The sequence below is a fragment of the Peromyscus maniculatus genome, chromosome 20, assembly GCF_049852395.1.
Source record: "Peromyscus maniculatus bairdii isolate BWxNUB_F1_BW_parent chromosome 20, HU_Pman_BW_mat_3.1, whole genome shotgun sequence".
In the NCBI taxonomy this organism is placed as follows: Eukaryota; Metazoa; Chordata; class Mammalia; order Rodentia; family Cricetidae; genus Peromyscus; species Peromyscus maniculatus.
Window position 1 is genome coordinate 44,754,220 of NC_134871.1, and position 15,607 is coordinate 44,769,826.

At 46.2% G+C, this 15,607-nt stretch overlaps 1 protein-coding gene and 1 long non-coding RNA gene across 2 annotated transcripts; one reads left to right on the forward strand and one right to left on the reverse strand.

Annotated features, from left to right (window-relative positions):
• Positions 1-9,760: 9,760 nt before the first annotated feature.
• Positions 9,761-11,828, reverse strand: LOC143269765 (uncharacterized). The gene is made up of 2 exons (XR_013046448.1): positions 10,373-11,828; positions 9,761-9,965 (listed from the first exon to the last, which is right to left on the reverse strand). It is a non-coding gene; the product is annotated as an uncharacterized LOC143269765 (long non-coding RNA).
• A 164-nt stretch (positions 11,829-11,992) lies between these two features.
• Positions 11,993-14,723, forward strand: Ly6l (lymphocyte antigen 6 family member L). Its single transcript, XM_006989379.2, has 3 exons — positions 11,993-12,518; positions 12,606-12,722; positions 14,175-14,723. Exons 1-3 carry the CDS (start codon positions 12,440-12,442, stop codon positions 14,396-14,398), a joined length of 420 nt encoding a protein of 139 aa, XP_006989441.1. The 5' UTR covers positions 11,993-12,439; the 3' UTR covers positions 14,399-14,723.
• Positions 14,724-15,607: the final 884 nt, after the last annotated feature.

A 15,607-nucleotide genomic window follows, 5' to 3' on the forward strand; every position in this document is an offset into this window, starting at 1 on the left:
TGTCTCTGGTCCAGGGTTTTTATAGAGACGCCAAGGGGTGGAGCAAAAGACCTCCTCCCCCAGCACAGCCAAGTGCAGGCCATCTCAGACACCTGCACTCAGGCCCGTGGTCCTGATCATCCTCTATTTGGACCTGCTGGGTAAAGCCACGAGGAACCCCAGAACGGGCTCCCACAGGTCCCCCCTTCTTAATATATAAAAAAATAACTATTAATGGCTTACAGCAATCTCAATAGCTGTTACACCTCCCAGTATGGGAGTAGAGGATGATATTGATGGCATTTCTCTTTTGAATTAGGTCCAAGGTGACCACAGCAGTCTTAGCTGCCTCAAGCCCTTTCTAAACCAAAACTCTTAAGGCGACTACAAACTTAAAGAATCCCTTAGCTTCAACTTTACCATTAACAGGTTAACATAAATATTGCTATACATAGTCACAATTCTCTCAATCTTACAACTCAAAGCAAACTCTTAACAGAACCATTAGAATTAGCATATATGGTGCTATATATAGTTAACAATTTTCTCTGTCTTACAACTTTAACTCAGTCATTTGAATTTTCTTGTTAACAGAACATAGGAAAAACTTCGATGTATTCTCAAACTTAAACATTTCCTCAATTCCACAAAGCCAGGGTGCATTAATATCAATAGGTTTCTGCGAACATAATTCAATCTCATAGCTCCTCCTTTTCTTTATAATTTTTAAGCAAAATCTCAAGCCTAGTTAGAAAACCCAAACTTTTCTGTTTAACCAGTTCCATTTGTAACACAAAACCTGTTCAATAAGTAATTTCATTTTTACATAAACAGTTCCACAAAACAATTCATAAATCTCCAGTTAATAAAGCATATATGCATACACAAAATTGCATCTTGATTCTAAGTAGAAATACATTTCTTCATTTAAACAGTTCCATTTTTAATCCAATTCCAGAAAACTCTTCCTAGGTCATTACTATAAGTAAGCTCAAAATTGTCCCATTGCAATGAAATCTCTATTGTTCATTCCATTTAAGTACCAAAATTCAAATTATAAATATTGGTACTAGCCTTCCAAATTTGAAGAAATCCATAACCAAAATCTTTGTAATTTTAACTCATTTTTAAGTTCAAAAAGTTCAAACAAGAAATAAATTCTGGTATCAGGCTTTCACTTCCAAATATGAAGAGACGTTTCTCAACCAAAACTTTTTGCAGTTAATTTTTGTTCAAACAAGCGTCTCTGCAACTTTTGTTCTCACAGACAGACCTTTTTAGTTATAGTAATATTTTAAACCGCACCGTTTTTGCTGTTAGCTCAGGTTTTTCTGTGCTGCGTTGATATTCCACGGATCTCAGCTGCGGATGCCTTGTGCTGGTTCTGGCATCTGCCCTTCTTAGCGGCTTCTGGAGCGTTTGAAACCATTCAGACTGCCTACTTTGCAGTCTACTAGGACACTATCTCCTGTGTCTCAGGTGTTTTCACCATATACATTAATAGACTCACACTTAACATTTACACTTTTTCACAAACTCACATATAATATTTTTTGCCTTGCAAAGCATTTAGACTCATATTCAACATTTACACGTTTTTACAAACTCACATACAACATTAACATCTACTTATTTATACTTTATAGAACTACTTTAGCAAATATATTTCCTATTAATTCTTATATACTTATATTCATTCCATCTTATTTCTTATTTAAACTTACATTTACAACTAGCATCTTACAAGCTTATTACTACATGTCTTAAGACTACCTTAGATACTTCTTACAAGCTTATATTCTTAAAGGAACTCTATTGATCTATTTTACAAACTTATATAGGCTACCATTAGCATATATATAACTTAGCAAACACCTAAAGATTTCTTAACACAGATCTAACAAGACAGAATTTTACAAACTCACATATCTTATATTCGTCTTTCTACTTCTTACTCTTAATTATCACCATCTCTATCAGAAAGATTCTCTTAACTAGACAGGAAGTACGTACATCATTTCTAAAGTTTACAGTTTATAGTTAACTTTGTTATAAAGCACTGGGATTTAGTGAGTGTTGTCATTATAGAGTTGTGATACTTGTTGCTAGGGGATTGTAACATTCTCAGGACAAAGCCACACCACAAAGTTGCGAGTGGGCCTTTTCGAACCGGCAGAGATGCACTGTCAGTGGTAAACGGTTTTTAACTAGAGGCTGTCCCTTCACCCAAATTCATAATAGCTCCCCTAAGAACTTCAACTCAAACATTTCTATCACAGCAGTACTTTTGGTTTGTTCTACTGAAAAACTTCACTTCACACTGAAGGTGAAATTACCATATTTAGCTGCTGTAAAGCTCTTCACCAAAAACTGCACAGCTATTAGGTGGTATTTTAAGGATTTTAAAGTGACTCGTTTGCTCTTATAGGTAGCTTTTTTGTCATCCAATTGCCGTAAAAACTTTGCACAGCTATTAGGGTAAATAAGGCATTTTACCAACGGCGCCCCAAACCACGAAGCACCTAGTTCCTTATCCTTTCAATTTTTCTTCGGAACTGACACTTAAACTCTTAGACGATTTTCCTCCTTATTCTTTTAAAAGCTGTATTTTAAGTTTACCATGAACGTATTTTTGAGCTGACAAAAGGATTTCAGAGCAATGTCGCCATCTTTAGCGGAAAAACTACCTTTCCCAGAATGCATTTCCCTTATATCAGTCCATAATAATATCAGTCCCATATCAGTCCCTTATACCATTTTCCTTATATCATTGATTTCTCATAGTTCTTTTCGGGTCTGAGAGTCAACTGGTTGTCTTTTACTAGACTTGCCTGGGAGGTTTGAACAAAGTCTTTTGCTTTTGCAACGGGAGATTTGAACAAGCATTTTACATTTTCAGCTTTGGCACATTGGGAGGTTTCTATTCTCCTCAGCTGGCTTTAACAGGCGTTTCAACTTCATCAGACACTGGCCCCCGAATCAGAACCACACCTGCCTCGTTAGCAGGCATTGAGGCTGGCATTTCTGATAGCAACTTTCCTCGGGGCTTGTGTTTGCTTTAGCCAGTCAGTGAAAAACAAGATCATGTACAACAGCTTTTCCATAGCTCTTTCAGAGAGATTTTCTCCCACTGATCTTATTCTCATTTTGCTTGTTCCTTCCCCCCAGATGCAGAGCTTCAGCTATCTGTGGCTCTGTACCTCTGCTAGCTGCCTTTGGAGGTAGGGGCTTTTTCTCCCCCCGAATCTGCCTCAAACTCTAGCAGCTTTGTCAGGTCATGCATTTTCTGGGGAGGAATCTGTCCCTTCTGTTTCTTCAGAGTCTTTCTCCCAAACAGTTCCCAGTTTGGTCTCAGTTTATCCCCTCTACCCCAGAAACAGTTTCCAACACTACAGTGACGGCTTTCCCTGCTACTGAAGGTAGGGGCTTTAGTCCGTTTCTGTTTTCGGGGTCTGTGTGGTTTGCGTACAGACTGAAAATCTAACAAGGGAGGTTTTTGCCATTTCTAAACTCCCATTAGGACAGGTGTTTTGCCTCATCAGGCCTTCACCTGGCCCAGTCCCCCAGTGGGTTGTGTTTTCTTGTCTGGGTGCTCAAGGACAGAGCTTATGCCAAAGGCAATCACCCCTTAGGGCTACACTCCCTCATTTCATCAGGAGTCAGTTGAAACAAAGCTTTTCTCAAAGAGATGCTTTCTCTGACAGAAAAGAAAGCTTTACTCCTGGATAGTTCTGTTCTGCCCTGGCTGGGCTCTTTCCCCAGACAGCGTTCTGACTCGGCAGCACGACTGCTTCAGACACAGTTCAGCTTTACTGTTTTCCCAGAAAGGTCCTTTCTCTAATAGGAAAGCTTTTTCTCAGATTTCTTTTTGTAGTTGTGGACCTTTCAACCCGGGACTTGTAGGAAAGTGGACAACTGTGCTGTTCTCACAGGCTTTAGCTTGCTTTGTTCATTAGCAATCTTCCCCTGAGTCCTGCACCTTCCTGCCTCAGCTCTGTGTTCCAGGAAGTTTACAACTGCAGGAATCCTAGTATCCCCAAAATGCACTCCAACTCAGAGAGCTGGCCAGTTGCCTCTGGGTTTTTGGTCAGAAGGGAGGATACAATGCTAACAGTTTGCATTGCTGCAGGGGATCTTTGCATTAGGAAGATTAGGAGCACCTTTTCATTCTGAAATGCTCACTCAGAAACAAAGCACTTGATGCCTCAGCTAGGCTGTAACTGAAAAGCTTGGCTTTTTTGCTTTTCTCAGGCAAAGTTTCCTGCCCTTTGGGGCTCTCTATAACTCTTCACCCTTACTCTCCCCAAGCATTTCCCTCAGGGTACTCTGACCCACTGTCTTTTACTAGCTTGAAGAGACAGAGCTTAGAAGAGGTTTTTAGGAACTTGTCCCTGCCTCCTGCATTGCAGGGAGTATTTTTAAAGCTTGAAAGAGAACTTAGAGGTTTTGCTGTCTTAAGTTTGTTGTTTTCCCTTAGAGCTAATCACAGGTGGTCCCCATAATAGTATCTTCAGGTGATTCTACTCTCCTCTTTCTGAGAGAGGTTAGAGGCTTTAGTTTTTAAGTTTCTTAAGAGAGAAAGATTAAGGCTTTTAAGAGATTTTTTTCCCCCAAATTTTTCAAGAAAAGCTTTATAGTTTGAGAAAGGTTTTTTTCCCCCCCCCCCAGGAGCAAGACCAACATTTCCCAAAACTTCCCAACTTTAAACTTTGATTTCTTACACCCCCATTTTTGCCTCAGGGAGAAATTACTTTCTCCTGCCGCTTGGACTTAGCATTTCAGCTGTCCCCAGGTCAAAAGCTTCCATAGGAAACTTTTTCTTCCCCATAAGCTCAAAGAAGAGCTTTTTTACTACCCGAAAAGCCCAAAGAAAGATTTTTCCCCAGTTTGCTTTCAAAGCCCCCAAAGTTAGAAAATTGAGTTTTTCTGTCTAGTTGCCTTACTTATTTTTTCCTACACAATCTTACACTTCTAAGTTTTTCCTAAACTATATTACTACCCTATACCTTATTTTTCACAGATAGAATTTGAGAAAGGGATAGAAGATAGAAAATTTTGACAGAAGAGAATTTCGCTGCAGCATCGGACATCCTTCCAGTCCGCTTTCCTTTTCTCTCGAGGATAAAACCCCTGCCTTACCAAATATATATATATATATATATATAAATATATATATTCCATAACACCGGCATGCCTTTCCACTGGCAGGGCTGACTCAGCACTTTCACCAAAAACTCTGTAATAAAACTATTATTTTCCTTTATCTTTAGTCCCTATTACTTTGTCTTAAGTCCCTGTTCATTTGTCTTTAGTCCCCTCTTTTTCTTTTTTCTTTAGTCCCTTTTCTCTTTAGTCCCTTTTTTTCTTTAGTCCCTTTTTTTCTTTAGTCCCTTTTTTTCTTTAGTCCCTTTTTTTCTTTAGTCCCTTTTTTTCTTTAGTCCCTTTTTTTCTTTAGTCCCTTTTTTTCTTTAGTCCCTTTTTTTCTTTAGTCCCTTTTTTTCTTTAGTCCCTTTTTTTCTTTAGTCCCTTTTTTTCTTTAGTCCCTTTTTTTCTTTAGTCCCTTTTTTTCTTTAGTCCCTGTTCAGGCGCCATTCTGTGGGGCGTTTACCCACCACCCCCACAGCTTCCCAGAGTTTTCTTGAGTGCGAGCAGCAGGAAATATTAGATAGAAGGATTTATAGCGGAGAATCTTGTGGAGATAAACAGATAGAAAATAAAGGATAGCCTCGAGAGGGCCTGGAACCTATTCCAACGGGCCCCAACTGTCTCTGGTCCAGGGTTTTTATAGAGACGCCAAGGGGTGGAGCAAAAGACCTCCTCCCCCAGCACAGCCAAGTGCAGGCCATCTCAGACACCTGCACTCAGGCCCGTGGTCCTGATCATCCTCTATTTGGACCTGCTGGGTAAAGCCACGAGGAACCCCAGAACGGGCTCCCACACAGGAGCCTACCGAGTCCAGGTCCAGGGGACTCACACTTTCAAAAGGTCATCTTCACGTGAGGCCCGAGTGCCTGTTCAGGGGTAGACTGGGCCCTGCTTCGATCTCAGGTCTGTGGACAGAGGCATAAAGAAACATGACAACCAGCAAAGCTTAGGTCTTAGTTGAGTGAGGAGAGGTGCTTTGGGCTGGTTCTGAGTGGCTTTCTTTGAAGGGCTTTATCTGAAACAAGCAAATACAAAAGCTGAGGGAGAGGACCAGCTTCCCTACTTAAAAGCCGAAGAATGTGTCTGAAGTAGCTGTTTAGCTCCTGAGGTACCACCGAGGATCCGTTTGGGGTGATCACCGCTCAACCCCACCCCCCACCCCCACCCCACCCACCCCCCGTGGTGGGCGAGGTATGGGTCACCTGATTCCAGTGTGATCCAGCTGTCCCAGCACCACCCGTGGACACCCTGGTCTTCCTCGCCACAGACAGACATGGCACTCGTATTAAAAATCACTAGAGTGTGAACACAAGTGTGTGCTTCTGGACTCTGCTCTCCCCTGTCCATCTGTTTGCCAGTGTAACACTAGTTTTTGTTTTATCTTGTTCTGTTGAGACAGGATCTCATGTAGCCCAGGCTGGCCTGGGACTTGCTATGCATTTGAGGATGACCTTGAACTTCTGATCCTCCTGTCCCTGCCTTCTGAGTGCTGGGGATACAGGCTTGCACCACCAAATCTTGTGACTCTTCCAGTAATGTGTGAATTTCAGTAGGAGCCCTAGCCTTGCCTTTTCATCTGCTCCCTCTCCTCCCTCTCCTCCCTCCCTCCCTCTCTCCCTCCCTTCTCTCTTTCAGTCTCCCCGTCCCCCCACCTGACAACCTGAGTTTGATTGATCCCTGGAATCCACACAGTAGAAGGAGAACTCCCATAAGTTGCCTTCTGACCTGCACACATGCACACCACGTCACACACACACACACACACACACACACACACACACACACACACACGCATATTACATAAGCGTATACAATTAACAAATAAACATCCATTCTCAAAAACTCTTCCTGTCGCTAAACCTAGGGTGTCCTTCCATCTCTTTAGGCCTGCCTTCATTTCTTTCATGGTTTATCATGTTCTAGGGTTGTACCACTTTGTTTAAACCTATTCCTAGGTGTCTGGTTTTCTTTTAGGTATTGTAAAAAGAACTATTCCCTTCACTTCATCTTGATTTTGAATGGTAGTCTATAAAAACACCCCCGGTTTTGTGCATTGACTTCTTATCCTGCATTGTGACTGATATTCCTCCTTAGCTCTTACTACTTATTACCTGATGGCTCCGCATTTCCAGGTACAGGGCAAGACTGCTTCAGGAGGCTCAAGGCAAGAGCCTGAGATCAGTGTGGACAGGGCTGGTTCCTCCCGAGGCCTCTCTCCTTGGCCAGCAGGTGGCATCTTCTCCCCCAGTCTTCAGGTGGTTATCCCTGCTGCACATCTCTGTTCCCTGATCTCCTCTTATTGGACGTCGTTCCAAATGGGTAAGAACGCTTTAATGGCTTTGTTTTGTCTTAATTAAGCCTCATTAATAGTCCTGTTGAAATGCAGGTGGATTCTGAGACACTAGGGCTTCTAAATTTGACAACCAAAACAAGCTACTTTGAATTTTCTTCATGTGCTTGTTTTGTTGTAAGTAACCCCTCTAGCTGTATTAGGGGTTAAACTTACACCCTTATGCATACCACCACTGAGCCGCAGCTACAGACTTGTGTATGGTTTTTTTGAGGGGGAGGTTCCAAGACAGGGTTTCTCTATGTAGCTTTGGAGCCTGTCCTGGAACTTGCTCTGTAGACCAGGCTGGCCTCGAACTCAGAGATCCACCTACCTCTGCCTCCCAAATGATGGGATTAAAGACATGCACCACCACTGCCTGGCACCTTGTGTATGTTTTTTATATGTCTTCTTTTTTCTACTTTTTTTTCCAAGACAAGATCTTATAATGTAGCCCAGGCTGACTCGAACTTGCTGTGTGGCCCACTTATGATCATCTTGCTCAGCCTCCTGAGTGCTGGGATCACAGGCATGCACCACCTTATGCTGGGGAATAATCCTTCTCTATGCTGTGAATATGTATTACTCTCATTGGTTAATAATAAAGCTGATTGGCCTATAGCAAGGCAGGATAGAGTTAGGTGGGACAATCAAACTGAGGACTCAGAAGAAGAAGGGTAGAGTCCAGAGAGACGCCAGCCATCCAGACTGCCGCCAAACAAGTAGGACATGTAGAAAATGAGGTAACAAGCCATGAGCCACATGGCAAAGCATAAATAGAAATATGGGTTAAGTGTGAGAGTTAGCTAGTAACAAGCCTGAGCTATCAGCTGAAGATAATATAATCATTTATATTTATAGGCACCCTCTGAGTTGGTTATTTGGAGTCAGATGGTTGGGACAGGAAAAGTCTGTTTACAACCATACCCAGCTACCTCATCTGAAATAAGGATTCACGTTGGATAATAACATATTGATTTTCACTTTACAACATAAGTAAACAGGGCTGGCTGAATTCTGACAGTGTTTTCTTTCACCCAGAGACAGATCCTGTATTGATCCAATTTGGTGGGAAAAGGAAGAACACTTGTTTTCTTTGTGAATAATCTGATAGAGACCAAGAGGGAGTATGGATACTGGAAAATGGGAATCACAGGTGCCTGGCAGACTACAGTGAGAAGACCTGGCTGAAGACTGAAGACTGGGGCACCAGAAGTAAGTTCCACATGCTACATGTAGTCCTGGAGGGAGTTGGGGCTGGAGGGATGGAAGAATGGATGTGAAACAATTCATAAAGCTGTAACATTGGGAATGGACTTGAAACAATTCTGGAACACTGGAACACTGGATTCCTGGTACTGCACTTGTAAGAACCACAGCTTATACTGCACAAAGAGGTCACCCTAAAAATGTGAGAACCAGACTCTCACAGGATCCCAGAAGGCCCCAGAGGAAGAAGGCAAGTGAGGTTTAAAGAGGGCAGAGCTGAGCAGGGCAACCATGGAGCCACACATGCATCCCTCAAAGCACATGGTTCAGATCTGCGTTCCCTAGCAGCCAAGGTGGAAAGGATGCAGAGTTGCAAGTAGAAGCTCATCATGGGGAAGGCAGTGTTCACTGATGTTCAAAATTCCACTACGGTGATATTTTATTTGTGCTAAAATGTGATTTTATGTGTATGTTGATAAATAAAGTTGCCGGGAGGTCAGAGCTAATAGCAAGCCATAGCAGAAGCCAGTGGTGGTGCCGCACGCTTTTAATCGCATCATATGGTAGGAGAGTCCTTGTGTTCAAGGACATAGCCAGCATGGAGACACATGCCTTTAATCTCAATACAAACCATAGAAGAACTAGAGGTCTGTATAGACAGGCAGTGACGAGGAGGTCATGTAGTTGGGTTTACAACCAATGAGAAGGCAGAACAGAAAGTCAATAAAAAGACAGACACACAGGAAGTAGGTCTCTTTCTGAGGGGAAGGACAGCAGCCGCAGCGGGTGGTAAGAAGGCTGCTGCTCTGACCTCTTGGACTTTTCACTCTGCACTTGGCTCTGTGTTTCTTATTTAATAAGACCATTACATCTACATTCCACCTAGGATCCCATAGCAAGAACACAGTTGCAGCACCATGGGCCACCTCAGGAAACACCCACCATGTGCCATCCCTGCTTCTACTGGGCACACACATATGAGCGCACACACACACACACACACACACACACACACACACACTAGCTGGGCCTGCACAGTACCAGCTCAGTGAAATTTCCTTCCCTGTCCATTGTGGGTATAGACTGAGGCCTTATCCCTCTGAAATGTGTCAAATTTATTAAGAATGCCTATGTCCCCAGGAAGCCCTGGTTTTCCAGAAGATTTGGGTAGGGATGCACTTGATGACCTCCATCATTTTTTCAATCAGGAATCCTGAGGAAAAAAGTAAAAGTTCAAGTTCCACACCTGCTCCTGTTCATCCCCTGAGTCCCTGAGTCCACTGCCGAGGAGATCTCAGCTGACCTGTAACCAAGAGGGAACTGGGTTAGATGGGAATATGGAATGTTGCTCACTCAACTAAGTACCTCTCAGTATGTGGCATGAATGTGTGTTTTTGAGATAGCAGCACTACCCACAGGTACCTCTCCCAGTATGTCCCCTAAATGAGTCCTTTGTGTTGTTGTGGGCACCCATGAGAACCACAACTGAAGAATGAGGAACCAAGTCTTCCTTGCTATTGGTCATCACCATCTAGGGACTCACATGGATTCCAAGATTTAATAAACAGGTTACAAGAATTTACTTTAAAGACTTGTTGTGTGTGTATTCACGTATGTGCAGCTGTGAGCACCTTTGTGTGAAGAAACCGGCAGAGGGTGTTGAACCCTTCAGAGTTGAAGTTACAGGTATCTGTGAGATGTCCAGCTTACATTGTGATGGAATCCAAGCTCTGTCCCTCAGAATTAACGGCTGAGCCATCTTGCCAGTCGCATAAATATCTGTTGTCTTCGTGATTTTCCTATTGCTGTGGTAAGACCTTGACCAAGGCAATGTATAGAAGAGTTTATTTCGGGATTACAGATTCAGAGGGTTAGAGGCCATGACCGTCATGGCAGGGAGCATGGCGACAGGTGTGGAGCTGGAGCAGTGACTGAGAGCTTGTACTTGATCCACCAGCATGAGGCAGAGAGAGTTAAAACTGGGAATGATGTGGATTTTTGAAGCCTCAAAGCCCACACTCAGTGACACACCTCCCCCAACAAAAACCACATTTCACAATCCTTCCCAAACAGTTCCACCAACTGGGGACCAAGCATCCAAACACATCATCTTATGGGGCCATTCTCGGTCAAAGCACCACATTTGTTAAATGGGGAAAAGAAAGAGAGAAGAAGAAAGGAAAGAGTGAGGGAAGGAAGAGACAGGGAGCAAAGAATGAGCTGACAGGAAAGATACATGGCCCCTGGTCCCAGTAGGCCTTTAAGGGGACAGTCTTGAGAGACAGGCCTGGGGAAAAGGCATAGGGAAAACTGGGTTGGATCTCCAGACTAAGGCAGCATTTCCTGGTGGCAAAGGAATCTAATAGCGTCCACATGGACTGCAAATGTGGCTGGTCCCAAGGCAAGGACCCAGAAGGTGTCCTGGTGTCTCCAGAGGAGAAACTAAACCCCTACCAGACACACACACACACACACACACACACACACACACACACACACACACACACACATCGACTGACTTGGAGGCTCCAGATTGCTTCCTCAGCTAGAAGCCCTGTGACATTCTATATGGCTTCAATAACTCAGAGGACACAGTTCGCTTAGTTTTACTCTGAGAAGAAAAAAAAGATTATGACAATGGGAAGATAAGCCCACTGAATTTAGGCTGGAGGTAGCGGGATTCCCCAGCTCCTGAACTGATAGGAAAGGCTGCTTGACATCCTCTATCTACAGCAGGAGTGGGCAATGTCTTGAATGGCACCCCCTCGTGAATACACAGCACATTTACAAACCCCATAGACAGGACTGGGTCACATCACAGACTTAACTACTGGCAGGAGAGTCTAGGAAGCAGCAGAGCAGGTACTGTGCTCCGAGGAACCCCAAAGGCAGGCGATGTTCAGGTCCCCTGGGCTCTCCTGCTCAAAGCGGTGCCAGCCCCAGGACCCTTGGAGCCAGCCAGTCACCAGGCCGGGTGATGGCCCCTGCTGCCCTTCAGCTTCAGAAGTCTTTGGAAACTGGTTTTCCGGGGTGACCAGGCTTCCTCCCAGTTTCCTCCCATCCTCTCCCACCTCTGGCCTCCCAGACCAGCCTCACTCAGGAGAAAACCATTTGGAATGCAAAAGAACAAAAGACTGTGCCCCTGGGGTCTGTTTACCAGACTCCTCCCCACGGCCCCACCCCCACCCCCCATAAGGGCCCCAGGTCTGTTTCTTCACCACTGCCGCTTCAGGGTTCTGATGTCACTTCTCTGCCCCGCCCACCATTTCAGATTATCCCGATCACCTGCCTCCCCAAACGTGTGCCTCCCACCCACCCCCTCCCTGGATTTGAAGACTCTAATCTCCCCTCTGCCTCCACCTTCCCAGACCAGTCCAGATCTGTCTATGTTCTACTGGGGCTCAGGAACTGGGGGCTTTCCTCCTGGGCCCTGATTCTGGGATCAGACCTGTCGCTCACAGTGATGGAGGGGATTCTGCTCTGCCTGGTGTGTTCGGGAAAGAAAAAGGAAGCACCAGGACCAGGGTGACGACTCCAGGAGGGTCACAGGGGCACTCTCCCTGCTTGCAAGGCTGGCTGTCCCCCATCTCCCACCCCCCACCCCCCACCCCGTGCCTCCCGCGCAAGGAGCAGCCACCCCCCTGGGAGCCATGGTGGGGGGAAAGTAGACTCCAGCTCCTCCCCAGGTGCCTCAGTCAAGGGCAGGGTACCAAAGGTGTTGCAAGGGATCCCAGCAGGACTGAGCCGGCCAGTGGTGGTGCCAGGAAGCACAGAGTCATGACCAGGCTGCTCCTGGTGCTCTGGGCGTCCCTGGTGTCTGTGGAGCTCGCCCGAGGCTTGGCGAATAGGGCGCCAGGTAAGGGATGGACAGGGCTGGAGGGGCATGGGATGGGGTGGGATCCGGCCTGTGCTGCCCACCCACTGCCGCACATTTTCACCACAGCCGGAAACCTGAGCTGCTTCCAGTGTTTCAAGGTCCACCGACTCAACCGGTGCCAGCCCAAGGTGTGCCGGCCGGATGAAAAAGTCTGCCACAGCAACGAGGTGCTCCTTTACACGAGTGAGTCCTTCCTCGGGCCTGGAAGGCTCCCGGGCCAGAGGCAACATTGCGCCCCAGCCCTACACCCTCAGGCCCAATGAGTCCTCTAAGTGCTGGACTACAGGGGAAGGTGTGATCTGAATTCTGGCTGTGCCTTTTGCTCTCCCAATTGCCATATCTGTCACTCCTGAAACTCACCCCAGGAAAAAGGCTCTCCTGTGACATTGAATTCCCAAATGAACAAGTGTGGCATGGCCAGTCAGCTACGACAGGTTTGGGAGGGCCACGCACTCACCTTGGGGTATCATGGGGTTGTGAAAGCAGTGGAACCTTAGTTAAGATCAACCTTAGAGAGGATGATGGGACAAAAGCCAACAAGATACTTTTCCCATCTCCGTGGAAAGGTGAAAATAGGAAAATGTCCAGAAACCAGAAGTGGTCAGTCAGATCTCTTTGGAGCACATCCATGGTGGCAGTAGTCGCTTCAGCCTGGCTTAGCTCCCCAAGACCCTGCAGATGCCTCAGAGCTGCCTCCTCTCTTGAGGGAAAAGTCCTGAGCCTGGCTGCAGAGTAATTCATAAAGTGTAGGCATCTCCTGTTTCCTAGCTTCCTGAGAACAACGGCTTGAGCAGGCCCAGGACAAGCCCTGAAGGAATGGTACAGTGTGAGCCTCAGGCAGAGCGGCCTGATAAGCTGTCCTTTGTAGTAATATCCTCGGGCACTGCAAGCTGCCTGGGGCCGCTCTTACTAATGTGTTCCCTCCTTCACAGTTAAGTCAGGTTAAAGCCACCTTTTCCCAAGTGGGATTTTCCCCCAAGGAGGTCGGCAGGTTCCCCAGGGCCAGGCCCCTCTTCTCTTCAGTGGCAACCCTGCCCCGACAGTCCTTTTCAAAATACAGTGAAGGGATTTGTGTAGTGAAGATTTGGAAGCTGATGAACTACTTTACGCCTTTCTCCAACTTTTCCTTTCAGTCTTGAATCCTTCACCCTGGGGTCCCACCCCCAGATTTTGTTCAGTGGCTTTTGAGTCTAAAGGTAACAACTGGGCCTCTTGTGCTGGGACTGGGCTCTGAGGACCTCCTTTTGGGTGCTACCTGTTCTCAGAAGATCTGATGTACTCACTGGAGAAGACTGTAAGGGCCATCTGCTAGAGCGTCCTTGGTCATCCCAAGTTCTGTGCCACCAAGCAACCGACTCTCTGGTGACCAGTTCTTTTCCACTTTGCACCCTTTGCTCTGCCTCCTGGTCCAGCTGGGGCTGCTGCAGAGAAGCCCCAGCTCTTTGCTACATCCCAGGTTGGGGGTGACTCTGGGTAGCAGACCTCCCATCACTCTGTGGACAGTGCCTGAGAAAGGGACAACAGAAGGTGGCCCAGGAGGGCCATTTCCAGCCATCCACACGGGAAGCTGCTCCCCCACGTCTCCCGCCTAGCCTCAGGGTTCTAGGACCACATGCCATCTCTTTTCTTCTGCAGAATCAAGGAGAAGAATCCAGATCAGCAAGTGCTGTGCTGTCCAATGTCCCAACTCCAACAGCCAGTTTGAGTGGACACTTACCGAAGGAATTCAGGCCAAAATCATCAGACGATGCTGTTCAGAGCATCTCTGCAACAGAGCACCAGATACCCAGGTGTCCAGGGCGCTGCCAGGGAGGATCCTGCTGCCAATGGGTCTGGGCCTCTTCGGCACCCTATTGTGAGGACCATTGCCCTGTGACACCCCCTCCACCCGTGTAGCGCCTCTTGTCTTCCCCCTCAAGTGGCTATCCCACCTCCATCCATTCCAGGACTTGCACGGTGGAAGGGACACCATGCCCTTTGCTCAGGACCCAGCAGTCTGCTCCTACCCGACATCTTGACCCTGGCCATGGAAATAAAGCCCTGATGTTCCTCGTGGAGACAGACAAGGGAGGATTTCTAATGCAGGCCATGGGCTTCTTTGAGGAAGAAAAGGAAAGGAAAAGAAGTATTATAACTCTCACACACACACCTCATAAAAAAGTTTCCTTTTGCAATGTATGGAGACTGCCAAAAGGAGAGATTTCAGATAATAGTAAAATGCCCAAAGCACTCAGGAGTAGGTTTCTGGGAAGCAATCCCATCCCCAGCTCAGGCTAGCAGTGAATCCAAACACTTGGAAAATTGAGCTGCCCAGAGCCATTCTCCATCCATAGCACATGGATCTGCATCTGCAGCAGCTGCTGAGGCAAAGGGCTGGTCAACCTGCTCCATCAGAGTCAAAGAGAGTGCAGCTTCACACCAGAGCACCGCCATCGCTTCTTATACTGAAGATCATGGAAACCTCAGTGTCAGGGATGAGGATGCTCAACAGAGGTTGAGGTGGTGTGAGTGAGCAATGTCCCCCACAAGCCCAGGTATTGAACACTTAGTGTTCCCAGCTGAGTGGTGATGTTTGAGATGGAACATTTAAGGGGTGTAACCTTGGGGGAGTCAGTACGTCACTGGGGGTGGGCTTTTACAGTTCATAGCCTCGTCCACTTCCAATTCTCGCCCTCCCCTTTCTCTCTGCTCTGTGTTTGCTGTTGAATATGTGACCACTCAGCTTCCTGCTCCTGCTGCCTGCTGCCATGCCTCCACTGGCATTCTAGACTCCCCCTCTGGAATCGTCAGCTCAAATAAACCCGTCAGTTGCTTTTGCTCACAGTGTTTTTTCACAGCAACAAAAAAGTATTCTCATACAGGTGCCAATGCTGAGATGACATGGAAAACGGGTTACTGGGACAGCATAGCAGCTCTGATGTAAATATGCATGGTAAGGGCAAGCAGTTTGGGTGTCGGCGGGAAAGGACGAGATCTGCTCAGCAAGAAAGGAGGACCTCGAAGAGCAGCTGATGGAGGCGTGCAATAGAAAGACATCATTGCCAAAGTAAAGAGAAAGGGGACCCAAG